Source organism: Rhinolophus hipposideros (genome assembly GCF_964194185.1).
Source record: "Rhinolophus hipposideros genome assembly, chromosome: 21".
Taxonomy (NCBI): Eukaryota; Metazoa; Chordata; class Mammalia; order Chiroptera; family Rhinolophidae; genus Rhinolophus; species Rhinolophus hipposideros.
The window spans coordinates 18,429,057-18,444,222 of record NC_138067.1 but is presented as its reverse complement, the minus strand read 5'-3'; the positions used below and the strand labels follow the sequence as shown (position 1 = coordinate 18,444,222).

Below are 15,166 nucleotides of genomic sequence, written 5' to 3'. Positions count from 1 at the left end.
TGTGGAGGGCGCAGCTCACAGTGGCCCATGCGGGGATCGAACTGGCAACCCTGGTGTTATGAGCACCGCGCTCTAACCAATTGAGCTAACCAGCTGCCCCTTGATTCATTTTAAAAACCAGAATATGTTTTGGTTCAGTCACCTGAAGTGGAAAGGAAGAATAAGAAATGGCAAGAGATTAAGTTCAAGTTTATCAGTTTTGAAACAATAGAAGAAATATGTTAAAATATTTTTTCAAGTTAATATATAACAATCATTCTTCCAGTTGGCAGTTTAGCTGCATAGTGTCAAACAGACAAGGACACAGACATGTGCTTTATGTGCCTATTTATTGTACCTTACCTTAACTTGAAATTCAATCCTATAATAGGATGAACTTGTATCATTTAACTGCCAGATGGTTTTTTTTTAGAGGAAGGGTTTCAAATTATCTACTTAAGTAGTCTATTACACGTATAAAATAAGTTTCACTTGATATCACTATACCATAGGAATAGCTATATTGCTCAAGAAAACGTAATCCTGATATAAAGTGTAATTATTTTAGGACTGTTATCATCACACATTTATCAAGTGTCTATATACCCACCACAGTGAAAGATACAGCTTAAAAAGGGGAGATGGAGGTGGAAGATTGCTGCTGTCGATTTTATAAAGATGGTATGTGGAAAGTCAAAATAATTCTAGATTTCCAAGCAATTAAAATAGGGACACAGAGAGAATGGCAACAGATGGCAAATTCCTCTGCTTTCATCTTCAAGGAGCCATTATAACAATTCAAATTTAACTAAAAGAAATTTCCAAACTCAAGGTAGAATATACTACCACCTGACACATAATATACCTGATAAAGATATATAAACAGAATGAATATGACTATAGTCAAATTCAACTTAAAGTTTAAGCAGCATCCCAAATTTAAATAAGTCTCTTTTCTTACACAGATATTCAAATTAGACCAGAACACTATGTTGTTGAGAACAAAGAGATCTGGCATTTCACTTCTTCTTTAGGGACTGAAAAAACACCACCTTTGGCTTTCTAACCAGCCATTTCATTCATGGTTATCACTAGTGGATGGCAGCGACATGGAAATGTGTACTGGATATTTGGATGGTTTAAATATTATGTACAATCAATAGCTTATAACCAGTGAAAATAACATAATTCAGCCTAAGTGTCCAAGATAAGATACAAAAAAGCAGAGAAAGTGCTTAAGTCTACAGGTCTTCCCTGAAAGCTTCAAAAAGGTTTAATTCTTTAGGTAGGTAGGGCTTTTAATAGAATTTGCATAGCAGCTTACAAGATAATTTGCTTTAAAAAATATGGAGATTCTTCCATGTTTTTGAAAACATACAAATATATCCACATGCATATAAATTAAACAAGAAGACCTGGAGGTTCTCACAAAATAAAAAATAAAAAATTCTATCATAACCTTTTCTCAAAAGTGGTCACACTTTTGTCCATCTAAACCATTTACAGTGAAACCTGTTTTTTTTGGGGGGGAGAAACATAATCTTGTCCAGATTCCACACAGCTTAATTTTTTTTTGAAAGAATACATTTTGGTTTATTAGCTAAGTGCATTTAATCAGCTGAAAGAAAGCTGTTACCATTCTGCTTAGGAGGACAAGTCAAGAAAACAAATAATCAGTAACAACTTTAATCATTTGTTGGTTAGAGATTTTTCCACTTATAAAAATATAAGAAATAAATAATTCAATCTCTCCTGCCATGCAATAATTTTCAATCTACAGATGATATAACAGGCACTATTAGAGTTTACTTGCCTAAAAAGTGCTAATACATGGCTTTGAAATAGGTGAATGACAGTTAAAGTAATAGTTTTGATTGCCTGCACGTGTCCCAATATTTAACCTGAAACTCTGTCTACCAGGTAGGTGAGTTTACAGTTACAACTATCTAATAAATACTGTATAAACATACATTAAAGTATTTCTTCATATAAAATATTAGATACTAATTTCCAGGTAAGGTTCATTTGATGACTTCAGGAAAGGACTTACCTTTTTCAGAAAAATAATAACTGAGCCTTTTTTTTTAGAGGCATCTGTGTGGAATATGGAGAAGACATCTGAGCCCCAGGTCTCGGGGCACAGGACATGGTCCATCAAAATGAGGGGACACTACTCTGCAATTCCTTTACATTCTACGCACTGAAGCCCACAACACACTCAACCATTTTCCTAATTCAAAATGAAAAAGAAATGAAAAGTTAACTGTTCTATAAAAGACGTAAAATATCAAAAATGCCCATTTTTAGTTGTCATTTGAAAATAATTTGCCATATTTTGGCATCTAAATACAAAATACAAGTTGACCCTTGAACAACATGGGGACAAAGGCTGTCGACTCCCTGCACAGTCGAAAATCCGTTTAACTTCCGACTCCCCAAGAACTTAACTACAGTCATCCCTTGGTGTCCGCGGGTGATTGGCTCCAGGAACCCCCACGGATTCCAAAATCCACGGATGCTCAAGTCCTTTATGTACAATGATGCAGAGCAATGCATATAGTCAGCCCTCATCAAGCACAGATTCCCAACCATGGATTCAAACTATGTCCCTATTTATCAAGGCTGTCTCATTTATAAAAAGTACTTCATTTGTGGTTTGAAAATCCCACAAACACATTAACTGAAGAACAACCTGGTTGTTCCGCGATTGGAAAGCTCTTGAAATATGTTAAACGAGCAGCTGCAGAGCTATTGCCCTTGGGGGTGCCAGTGGTCAAAGGAAACCTCTCATACAATTTCATTCCACATCAAGACTCAAAAGACATTAAAAACCCTACGGACCTTGGTTCTATACCTGACAGTTGAAGCTTGAGCAAAATGAACTGAAATGCACTCACGCCTTACCTCTCCAGCCCACATTTTAATCACACCTTTCTTACAGATCTTTTTCATATAACTAATGAGGGGGTTCAAAGTTCCCCCTGAAAATCTTTTAAGTGGCTTAGCCTTTCACACTAACACAGACAACCTCAAACAAATGGCTTTGCTGCAAACGTCTGTGACTGCATGTTTAACTTCTCAGATTAATACTACTCTCACTGCAGATTGTCACAGTCCCGTATCTGAGGGACTGTTGAAATTCTTCTTCCAGAAATCATAGCTGGACCTTCAAGATATTTTTTTTCTTCCATGATTTGCAAACTTTTCCAGACAGAACCAAATTAGGTATATGAATTTTCAAAACATAAAAGCTCCTGAAAAGCATATTCTAGTCTAGATTCAATTTCCAGTTTTAAGTGGATCAGACAATTCATTTTTGGGACCGGAGCTGGGGGAAAACAGACATCTCTCCCTGGCCTCTGCACATGGTTAACCTCACTGTACACAGCCGAGGAGGACTGACTGATGGACAGAGGGAAGACAACAGGGGTACAATGTCTGACTAGAACTCTCTGCTCACGAGTCTGCTCTGTCACATGTACCACGTGTCAGTTTGCACTCAAAACAAATAGCTCATGTTTTGCATGTATATTGTTGTGTTTTATTTTCCTATTTGGAGTGCTACCCCCTTCCACCCTCTGTAGTGTTCACATCCTCTTATGGCACTCCTGATAAATCTAGTAAATGAGATCTATTCCTAGATCTTTCTTCAGAGAGCACAGAGAACATACAAGCCAATATTACCTTTCCTTTCAGTTCCAGGACTGTGTTAATTTTGACATTTTATATGGCTATTACACTATTTTAAATGTTTTCAGATATATACCTCCTTCATAATTAGAAATAACAAGCTGAATGTGTTCTCCGACACCACAAAAATCAGCAAACTTACTGCTACTATGACCCAATGATGACATCTGGCAATGCTGAGCAAAACCCAGGTAGCTGTCCCATGGTCTTGTCACCCTGTGCGCTGTAGGATGCATCAATAAGCAACACTGAGTCTTGAATTAGCAGCTGCTTGTCCATGTCACTCTGCTGCCAGAGGGACAGGGCCAGGCCCAGGATCCTATGTGGGTGCACAGAGCCAAAAGCAACTCGACGTGTTGTTTGTGCTGCAAAGCTAGCTGCACCCACAAATTCTAAATAAGCTTGCTCTCCAGCATTTCTCTTCCTCCAAGTTATCTGCCCACTAGAAAGATGCCACTAACGGAATCCCCCTCAAAGACTATTCTTCCAAACTAGGATAGATGATCTTCCTGGAATGGCAGTGATGTCCAGTTATTCGAATAGTGACCAATAAAGCTCCACTAACCCTAACCCAAGGCACATTTGGTTAAGCAGTAAAAAATAGCTTAGGCTAAAATGAGGATTTTCTTTTAAAATAAATCTTATAACATCCCCTGGCTCCTAACAAAGATAAAATCAGAAAACCCTTAAGCAAGCAAAACTTTTCTTCCAAAGCAGTGGTTTCCAACTGGCTTTTCACCTTGGTCACCACCAGAAAGGGAGGGGAAGGCAAGGCAAATCAAATTTTGCAAGTTTTAAGTCCTATAGGTAGCACTTGTGATGGCAGGGGCAGGGGATGGAGGCGGGGGGGAAGTCGCCAGAGCCAGGACAAATGGAAGAACGCTTTGGTGATGCAATTCGAGGACTTCGTAGGGTGGAAGGAGCAAGACAGGACAGTAAATGCAACAAAATGTACAACCTATTTGGAATGATCAAAAAGCACGGGCTGCGGCAAAGTAGCACCTGGGAAGAGACAGTCGTCCTAAACGAGAGATCAAGGCTAAGTCTGAAATAAATCCTATCGGAAGCAGACAAAGAAACAACTCGTGGACATTTGACTATGTCCAAAAAGAAAAACAATGAGCCACCCTTCTTGATAAGGGGAATAAACTGAATTGCTTAGAAACCACGTGAGGAAACTAGACAATAAATCGACAGCTTCATTTTGGAGCTTATTGGAGTTCTAGAATTTCTGGCCAAGGTAGCTTGTGAAAGGCAGGCTCTTCTTTGAACATGGTTATGGGTCAGCGGTGATTTGCAGGTCCTTGTCAAGGCACTGTGCTGGAGGAGAGAGCAAAGAGCTTTCTTTTTGTGCTATTTTTTTTTTTTGAGGTGGAAATACTTCATGTGACATTCAAGGCTCTTTTCCGACTTTTTGCTGCTCATACAAGCAGTCCCATGCGAGTGACTTTGGCCGACAAGAACGTGTGTAACACAAATACAATTGGCTTCGGACAAGAGTGCAGGTCCACGGTCTGTGGAGAAAGGACATTAATTATCACTACCATATACAGATGCTTTAATAAACAAGTTGAGATATGATGTTCTACTTTGTAAAAAGAACCTGGGTAAACAATGTGCCAGATCTACAGAAACTCTACGGGACTTAAAGCCACAGATGAAAGTACTCTCAAGTCAGGTTGTTCCACGTCATAATTACACATGAATGTGAGGTTTTACATCAACAGTTAGGATAGGGCTGGTGGTATACTGAGTTCCACCACGCCTGGTAGGAAGAATGAAAAAGTAGAGGACGTGATGTAAAAAGAAGGAATACCCTATGTGGACCCCATGAAGTGTAGTTATTTCCCTGAGTGGGAACCACAGTAAACTCAGTCCATGTATGGGTGTGAGTTTTGACACCCTTATAGGTTGTGGTGGGAACAACTCTTGAGGTCAGTTAGGAGCGCCGGTTCTACCTTCCTCAGCATGGGGCTCTACTTTGGACAGCTGGCACCAGACACAACTTTATGAAGAATATAATTCATAGAGCACTAAAGCATCACTAAACTTTATATATATTAAATATAAATATTTATATTTATATTATATATAAATATTTTAATATAAAAATATTTATGCATTTATTAACTATAAAGCAGGATTAAAACATGTAATTGCCAGGAATAATGTAATACCTTCCTTGCTAAACGGCAATTAATAACTGGTTAATTTAATGGACAGAAGTATTTAACTCCCTCTAATGCTTCAGGCTTTTGAAAGCCTTGACCCATGGCCTAGCCATAGTCTCCCAAAGGTTTATCATTTAAAACAAGATCTCTAGCCATAGTTTTCTCATTTGGAGGTTGAACTATGCTGTCTCTAAGGTATTCTTATTTTCAAAGTTCTAAATTTTCAAAATTCCTTTTTCCAAATTACACCTATTGTGACTGTGTCAACGGACATAAGATTTCACGTATGTTAAGACTTGAATGACTGGCTCAATATCGATCAGAGACAAAGGCACTATTTTACCCTTTTCCATAATTTATGATTTCTGAAGTATACTCCACACACTTCTCTAGTTCTCCAAGGAGAATCATGAATATCTGTTGGTATTTCCTTTAAGGAACAAGGAAGTCAAAAAAGATGATGGCTGTGTGGACATATATCTGCATCTTTTTTTCTGATCAGCAGAATTTCTGTAGCAACCAAGTCACTCTATTACTTTTAATTCTCATCCCAACAAACTGCTGATAACAGCAATGGATAGAATTTATTGTGTTTAATATGTTAAGTACCTAATATCTTATTTTTTATAAAAGAATATTTCTTAAAAGGGCTATCTATTTTTTCTTTCTAAGATTCAAACAAAACTTTTTTAAAAAGGGCATAATTTCTTTTCCCCAAGGGGGAAAGAAACAAATCCCCCAAACCCAATGCATCTTGAAAACCGAAGAACAGTTTCCTAGCAAAAATAAAAAATGGAATATTAGTCCATAATTGTCTATACAAGAGGTAGGAAGCTATAAGAAAGAAAAAAAATACCTATTAGAATAAACATGTTTTTCAGAAACTCTCTTACCAGTTCTCCCTCAGGACCACCAAAATCCAGATACAGATTTCTGATGCCATCGTCTGCAGACATTTTCAGCCTTTCAAAGGGGTAGCGGTACAAGATGCTGCTAGAACTTCCATTTTCCCTGGAGATAGTGAACCCATTTTCATAGTGGATAGTAAGTCTTATCTCTTGGCCATTTAAAGTGCAACCTGTAGAAGACAAGCGAAAACATTAATAAAGTTTCTACTTCAGTTATCAAGTGGAAAAGGATTCTTCTGACTTCAAAAAAGGGAACAGAATCTTTTCTTGAGAATGGGTGTGATACCTAACCTATCTGGAACCTCTCCTAAAGTGAGTTTTGTTCTGGTCACTCAACATTTTAATTGAGAAAAGGAAGAAATGACCATAGCTCTCCTTGACATCTGATCTGATTTGGTTCAGTTCAGTGAGTATTCAGTGAACAGCCTGTGCGGGTGCTAGAGAAATAAGAGGCATGGTCCCTGCTCTCAAGGCCTCATAAATGGGTAGGCGTAAACAAGAAAACCCCTACCTGTGTAAGGGAGAATGTAGAGAACATGACTAAACACCAAACTAAATCAGGCCAAAGTCAAGGGAAGGTTTCCTGGAGGAGATGGGATTTCAGACAGGCCCTAAAGAATAGATCAAACTGGATAGGCAGATTGGAATACGGAGGTTTCAAGTGGGTAAGAAGAAGGCACAACCACAGGTGGCAGGGGAGATGTCTTACAGGGGCTAACATGGTTTGGCCGGTATTTGGGAAGAGAATAAAGATAATGTTTATCTAAGATAAAGGTTAGAGTTAGCAAAAGTCATACTGTCAGTCCTATCAAAGATAAAATTCAAAGGATACATGTGAATTAATAGGACAAAAAATTTTGATCATCAAGACTAGGAAATGTCCTTAGCAAGACGGGTGATGTCCGTTTCACTAACGTTTGAGCAGTTTTGTTGTTGGAACAGGGGCTGTAAGTGAGAGGCTCTCTGAGACCTGAGAATTAAAGCCCTCTGAGAGATGAACTTAGAATCACCTAAAGGTTCCAAGTCCAGCTATGCTTGGTCACTTTAAATAGAAGGAATGGCTCCCTAACAAGCAAGTCCTCACACCCAGACCAATTCTTTCACTGGTCATGCAAAAACATTCAATTAGCCAAAAAAGCTGGTGTGTTTAGGAAATAAGGAAAAAGAGTAACTTAAATATTGGCAGCGTGCCTTCTCAGAACACTTCAAAGAGAAGAGTTCTGAACAATGGATTATGAAATAGTAGTTACCCCCAGAAAAGGAACCCTGGGGAGAAATATGGATAAAATTAACTGCCTGTAGGAGTAATCCAATGTAATAATCTCTAATGAACAGCTGAGGGAGTTGGAGAAAGAACAGACAGATCCCAATCAAGGCAACTAAGGTACAGTTTTCAAGGGAATGTTATTCTATTAACATCCTTGAAGCTATTCGATAGTGAAGGATGTTAAGGTCTGATGGGAAGAGAGGGGTCAGTTCTAGTCCAGAAAAGAAAAGCTCCAAGAACTTGTAGCACTGGCTGGAGAAGGTACGGGGCAGGCGGACGAGTATCTCTGCCTGTAGGAGTGTCACCAGTGGGGCAATGTCACACGATCACAGCTAGCAAAGGCAAGCCATTAACCCCCCAATAAGCCTGTCGTGTAAGAGGTTTCTTAAATGTTCTATTTAGCATTGTTTCCCCTCAGAAGGGCAGGGAAGGAAAGAAAATGTCAGTGTCTCTGTGTGTTACTTACAAAAACCAGAATATTGTTTATGATTATCTCAACTTTGAAGAGAAGTAAAAGTCACACTGAATATGTTTAGGACTAGAATTGAGTTTGTTTTAGTTTAAAACTTTTAAATATTACCAGATAATTTTGAATACGTTTATGAACTGGCCATACAAATTTTGTGCCTAATGGTCTTGGTTAAATGGCTTCTCCCCAAATAGTAGATAAAAACAGTTGAGGCAACGGTGATTTGATGATTAAGTACCTGATACCCTAACCCTCAAAGAACTCAGAAGTAACAAACCAAAGAGAAATAAACTTCTGACTCAGATTTAACGAGAGAGATAAATATAGAGAGAGAGATAGAGATAGAGATAGAGAGAGAGAGAGAGAGAGAGAGAGAGAGAGAGAGAGAAGTGCAGGCACCTGTAACAATGGGTCCTATTCTGATAAGATATGATCTGGGGCTAATTATCAGGTTGGTGCAACAGTAATTGCAGTTTTTGCAATTATTTTTAACCTTTTAAACTGCAATTACTTTTGCACCAACTTAATATTACCAAAGCTCTGAGCTGGACCAGGTGGCTTATTACAACCATTCTGATGTCTTGATTCAACTAAAATCCTTCCGGGTGGCTATAAACACACGATCCACCTCAATTTATAGATAAGTCAGTAAAAAATGTAATATACTGATTTTGCCTAACAGAGTTATCAGAAATATAACAAGACACATAATAGCAGCATTCAAGGACAATCACAGGACATCAGATATTGAGTTTAAAAGCAAGGAAAACACTACAATTTTTGAGGTAATCGAGGGAGGGAGATAAACATTCAGCACTCAGCAATGGGTGCTTTGTGTTCCTTTTGTAGGGTACAATGTGGGTTGGTGTAGGCAGAGCTGAGGATAAGGAGAACAACTCCATGAGCCTGGACCCAGAATAATGAGAAAATATACATGAAAACTCACTGTCCAGTGGAATTGTGAATTATGTCTTAGTTTGTTGGTTGGTTTGTTCATCATTTCATTTATTCATATTTTGAAAAATTATCTGCTCTCACAGGGCAGCAGGGTAGACAGACAGGTAATCACAACTAATCTATACTGGGGGGAAAATGTTTTGAGCACTTATTATGGGCCAGATACTGTGTTAGATGTTGGGAGATAGAGCTGAATAAAAGACAGTTTCTGTTCAGACAAGTGAGAAAGAAAAGTTAATATGGATACAATAGAATGAAGTAAGTACTATAATAAACAGATGCACGAAACGCTGTGGGATGTGGGGGCACAGAGGAGAGGGCTGTAGGCTAATCTGGGAAAGTGGAAAAGCCCTAATAGAGGGTGTATTCAGTTGAGTCTTAAATAATAAGAAAAAGCATAACAATAATGGCCACTTTGTTGAAGTACTTCAGATTTGAACTAGAAGTACTTTAGATTTGAACTCAGCTATAAATCAAAAGAAACAAAAACAACAACAAAAATAAAAAGGAAAAAAGGGCCGGCCCGGTGGCTCAGGTGGTTGGAGCTCCATGCTCCTAACTCCTAAGGCTGCCAGTTCGATTCCCACATGGGCCAGTGGGCTCTCAACCACAAGGTTGCCAGTTCAACTCCTCGACTCCCGCAAGGGATGGTGGGCAGCTCCCCCTGCAACTAAAATTGAACACGGCACCTTGAGCTGAGCTGCTGCTGAGCTCCCGGATGGCTCACTTGGTTGGAGTGCGTCCTCCCAACCACAAGGTTGCCGGTTCGACTCCCGCAAGGGATGGTGGGCTGCGCCCCCTGCAACTAGCAACGGCAACTGGACCTGGAGCTGAGCTGCACCCTCCACAACTAAGACTGAAAGGACGACAACTTGAAGCTGAACAGCACCCTCCACAACTAAGACTGAAAGGACAACAACTTGACTTGGAAAAAAGTCCTGGAAGTACACACTGTTTCCCAATAAAGTCCTGTTCCCCTTCCCCAATATATATATATTCCCCTTCCCCAATATATATATATTCCCCTTCATATATATACACACACACACACACACATAAAAAAAGGAAAAAAATTAAAACAATAAACTTTCAGGGTTTTTTTTGTAAAAGTGGTTACCAAGTAATAGTAACAGATATCCTCCTATCTTGTCTAAGATTCATCTCATCCCTGAGACCTACTTCTATACCCACCCACACCCTGGGGCCGGGGTCTGGGATGAGGTGGTGATCAGAGAAGGAGTGAGAGGTGCTCCGGGAGCAAGGCCTACATGCAGACCAACCTCATCAAACCAGGAATCTCCAGTTTACCACAAGTACTCGTCCAAGATCCATCATTCTAAACAAAGTTCTCAGATGAGAACGTCCCTGTATCATGAATAATCTACACTTGAAAATTTTTCTGACTTTACCTTCAAGGCCTCAATTATTATACTAATTTCTTTTTAATAGTAGTTTTGTTTATATATAATTCACACACTTTACAATTCACCCATTTAAAGTATACAACACAATGGTTTTTAGTATATTCAGAGTTGTATATATTCATTTACTTTTAACTAATAATATAGTTTTGACTGCTTGATAATATAAATTATTCTGTTTTTCATTTGAAAATCTAGAGTAGTGGTTCTCAACCCATTAAAGGTCCAAATAATATGTGGACCTTTCAATGCCCTAGTGAACTGAATTAAAACCCCATGGATGTACAACTTGGACATCAGTATTATTAAAAAGGGCTCCAGGTTATCCCACTGTGCAGTTGGGGTTGAGAACCAGTGATTTAGAGCATTGATACCTGTTTTTTAATTCCTGATCATTACGGTACCCTTACTTAGTTGGGCAAATATAAACAGTGGGACCGGGACAAGAGTCAATATTTGGGCCCCAGTACAGTCCATTATTTTCAACCCTAGACTTCACAGGAAATCCTCAAACTAAAATTCTAATATTTCTCCAGCTTCTCAATAATACTATATTGCAAAATTCTTACAGTGGTGGTTTTGGTGCATGGGACTAACTGACGGTCCCTTAGGCAAAAAATTAAAAACTGTTTTACCTGCTATGCAAGTATTATATAGCTTTTAAAATCCAAACAACATAAATGTAGCATGTAATTGCACTTGGAGTTAGGGATGGAGTAAAAGCCAGGGATGTCTATGGCAAAAATGACTCAGGAGTAAAAGGCAACGCCCACTTCAACAGCTAAGAGTGGATGGATAGTTCTACCTATCCTCTCCTCTCTCCCATCTGTCCCTCTTCCAGGCTAAGGCCAATCCCTCCACCTTTGGATTTCATCCACTCCCACCTTCTTAGATACTGTACAAGTCTGATTATTCCTTCTTCTACTTGCGATTTCCAACATCTCCCTCTAAATCAGATCCCTTCCATTAACTTTTTAAAGTATCCAAGTATCTCTCATTATTAAAAGACATGCCAATACTCAACACCTTACCTTCTTCTTTCTACCAGTCCCCTCTCTCCTCCTCTTCACAGCAAAACTTGAAAAAGCTGTCTACACTCAATTTATCCTTGTTTCACTTCCTATTCAATCCTCAGCCCTTTGCAATCTGCCATCACACCACCAAGCGTCTCTCCCCAAGGGCACCAATTATCTCCATGTTGCTAAATCCAACTGGCTTCTTCAGCCCTCGCCTCACTCATTGCTGGCTGTTTACCCAGCTTCTATGTCTCCATTCTTCCTTTACAGCCAAACCCCAATTCTATTCAGGTGTCTACTTTCTCTTAATGTGTTTCACAGAGAGAGTGACCTCAACTTCCAGGGTAGATAGCCTCTGGGCCAGTCATCCTGGCTTTCCCCTGGTGACTGGCATTGGTCCAGGGTGTGCCTATGAACCAAACTGGCTGAGATTGAAAAGTGCTGTGACTAGGAAGAGAAAACACCACCCCACACCTCTTTTACTCTTGCTCTCTCTCTGCTATGTAAGAGAATATGTTTCTTTAATGTTTAATCTAGCTTTAGAGGAAATCTTATATTTCTTTCAGCCTAAATCATCCCAACTGATACATCTAACCCTGCTGGCCATTCCGCTCCTTGAAACAGTCTTCCTGTGGCTTCCATGACACTTACTGTTCTCATCTGTCCTGGTTTTCCCTCTGCTCTACTACTTTACAATCTGCTAAGTGGAAGGGGCATTGGCTTTTTCAAACCACAAGGATACAGTTGAGTGTAATGACATACATTAAAGATAACTTTCAAAGCAGCTCCCTAATAGTAAAAAAAAAATTTAAAGCTAAGAGAAAAAAAGTCTCATTAACTAATAATAACTCTATTAGGGTTACACCAAGATGAATACTGGTCAATACAACCTATGTTTTCTACTTTGTGTCTTTTTCAATGAGACTGCTGGTGGTTACCAGTGTATCATGAAAGACAGAACCCAAGTCAAAGAAATTTGATGCTGCAAATCCTGTTTCTGCTACTCTGGGGCCAATTACTTGGTAGGAGGACTCTGGGGGGCTCCAATATCTCCAGCAAGACCCTTTAGCAGCTGCAGTATGGTGTGGGCTCCTCGGGGCATTCCAGAACAATCCATAAGGGAGTGGACTTTGGAGGTGCAACCTGGCCTGACTGCCCAAGACTCTCTCAGAGAAAGTGTGGGGCAACATTCTATTACTGCACACAGGAGAACAGTCCATCAGGTATGACAAACTGGCTCATCACCCATGGTACAAAGTAGAACATGACACTACGTTCCTTTCTTATAGCTAATATTTGGTCAAAGACATGAAGTAGGCCTTATTCATTTTTTTATCTCCCTCATTACAGAGCTTTGTAAATAATAAAATACTCAGTAAATATTTGTTGGTTTAATGAATTAAGAGAAACTAATAATGCATATGTCCTCCAGGAGTTTAATCTGGCCGTAGGCATGAGTCATTTAGAGTGGGAATGCAGGGGCTTGAGACACTGATTTTGGAGTCAGACATCAAGTCCTAGTCACACGAATCCCAGTTCCTTCATCTTGAAAATGGAGGTAATACAACTTGCCTTAGAGAGTTGTGTGTTCAGATTAGATAACATGTGTCTCATTTATGACTTATAACAAGCCTGACATGTATCTATTCTTCTTTCTGATTCTGTCTTTCCTACTTCAAACGCATGGGCTAGGAGTACCTTATTTATTTTACTATAGCCAGTAAAAGCACGGAGAATACACTCAATCAATATTTGCTAAGTAGATGAATAAAAATGGATTCAAGAGCATTTATCAGAAATTGAGAACACGGTTAGAACAAACTCTTTCCTCATGCATGCTCACAATATAAATTACCTTTAAATGTCCATATTTCTCCTCTTGCAGATTTTCTGCATATTTATTACTGCAACTCTTACCTATATCTACTTCTTAAGTCTTCAAAGCTACAGAAATATAAAATACCTTCATAAAGTACTTGTTAGATTTAAAAACTTTAGTAGCTTGAGAAATTAGTATAATGAAATTAAGCCTTTAAAAGCATACTTATTAAAGTTCAAACAACTACCCACACGTATTTTCATATTTTCAATTCCTGTGACAAATGGAATATGGTTTTTATGTACCTGAGGAAGTTAAATGCATTCTCTGCTTAGTCACCTTGAAGTTCACATTTGCTAGAAGGAAAAAGCCCTTGTGTACCAGAAGGATCACTGACCAATTCTACTATAACTATAATCTAATCAAGTTTAACACTAAATAAACATCATGAACATCACGTATTGCATTCACTAGTCCAATCTTGTACGTAGTCATGGGAATTTTTCTGAAAGGATAAACTATAACCAAAACATATAAGAGATAAGAAATAGAGCTTAATTGATTTCTTTTTGTCAACTTCCTGACTTTTTTTAGGCCATGAATATCACAACGTGCCACAATTATTCTGAGTCTCCCAACAATTTAACAGAAGGGGGTAACATGTATCTGAAGGATACACTGCCTAAGGTATGTGTGTATGTGCACACCAAGCATACACATAAGACATAACAGACTAAGTGTGTGCACACACTAGTACGTATGTACGTTTGTACACACACACACGCTTTAAAGAAACTCTGGCTCTCATCAAAGCATTTAGGCTCTCATCAAAGCATTTACCTTCAGCCAGTTTAATATATCTGGCACAGCTCTAAATACGTGACTAATAGGTGTAGTATATCAGTTGACCTGAATCCTGGAAATGAAAGTATTACCAAAGTAACATTAAAATACAGCTGTGAATGAGAATAAAAAAGTTTAAAATTACCTAAAAATATGTTCTTTTGTCTATTTAAAAGCACAAGGAGCCAGCCAGTCCTTATTCTCCCTCTCCTCAAGCCATCTGCATTCAAACTGTGAGCCAGAGACTGGATAGAGTTCGATCTCCAGCAATGTGAAGTTTAGCTGCCAGACACTCAAGAAACAACACGAAACTAAGCAATGTGAAAAATCCAGTTGCACACTTGTTTTGGGAAGCATGTCTCTCCGGATCCTTGGAGAAGATAGGACGCCCCTCAGATGCCCTGAAGGGCCTGACGAGTGTGCTGCCCTGCCCCCTTTGGCTCCCTCAGGAACACAGAGCCATCGCACACCAGCATAGTGAGGACTTGCCCATCCAAGAAAGCTCATTCTGTGGCCAAGAGCAAAACCAGAGCCCCCACAGCCCTTAACGTGGTGACCAACCACTCAACAGAGAAAACAAGCAGGAGAGAAACAAGTGAGAAAGACAGTGTGGATACAGTGGCTTT

The 15,166-nt window shown here is 39.1% G+C and overlaps 1 protein-coding gene across 1 annotated transcript in view; it reads right to left on the bottom strand.

The window, feature by feature from the left end:
• Positions 1-1,560: 1,560 nt before the first annotated feature.
• The window catches only part of SNTB2 (syntrophin beta 2), an 83,303-nt gene continuing 69,697 nt past the window's right edge, over positions 1,561-15,166 (bottom strand). The window contains exons 6-7 of the mRNA XM_081031021.1: positions 6,734-6,918; positions 1,561-5,183 (exon numbers count right to left, since the gene is read on the bottom strand). Coding sequence (XP_080887147.1) covers positions 5,091-5,183; positions 6,734-6,918 — 278 coding nt within the window. The 3' untranslated portion in view covers positions 1,561-5,090. The remainder of the gene's footprint in view (positions 5,184-6,733; positions 6,919-15,166) is intronic.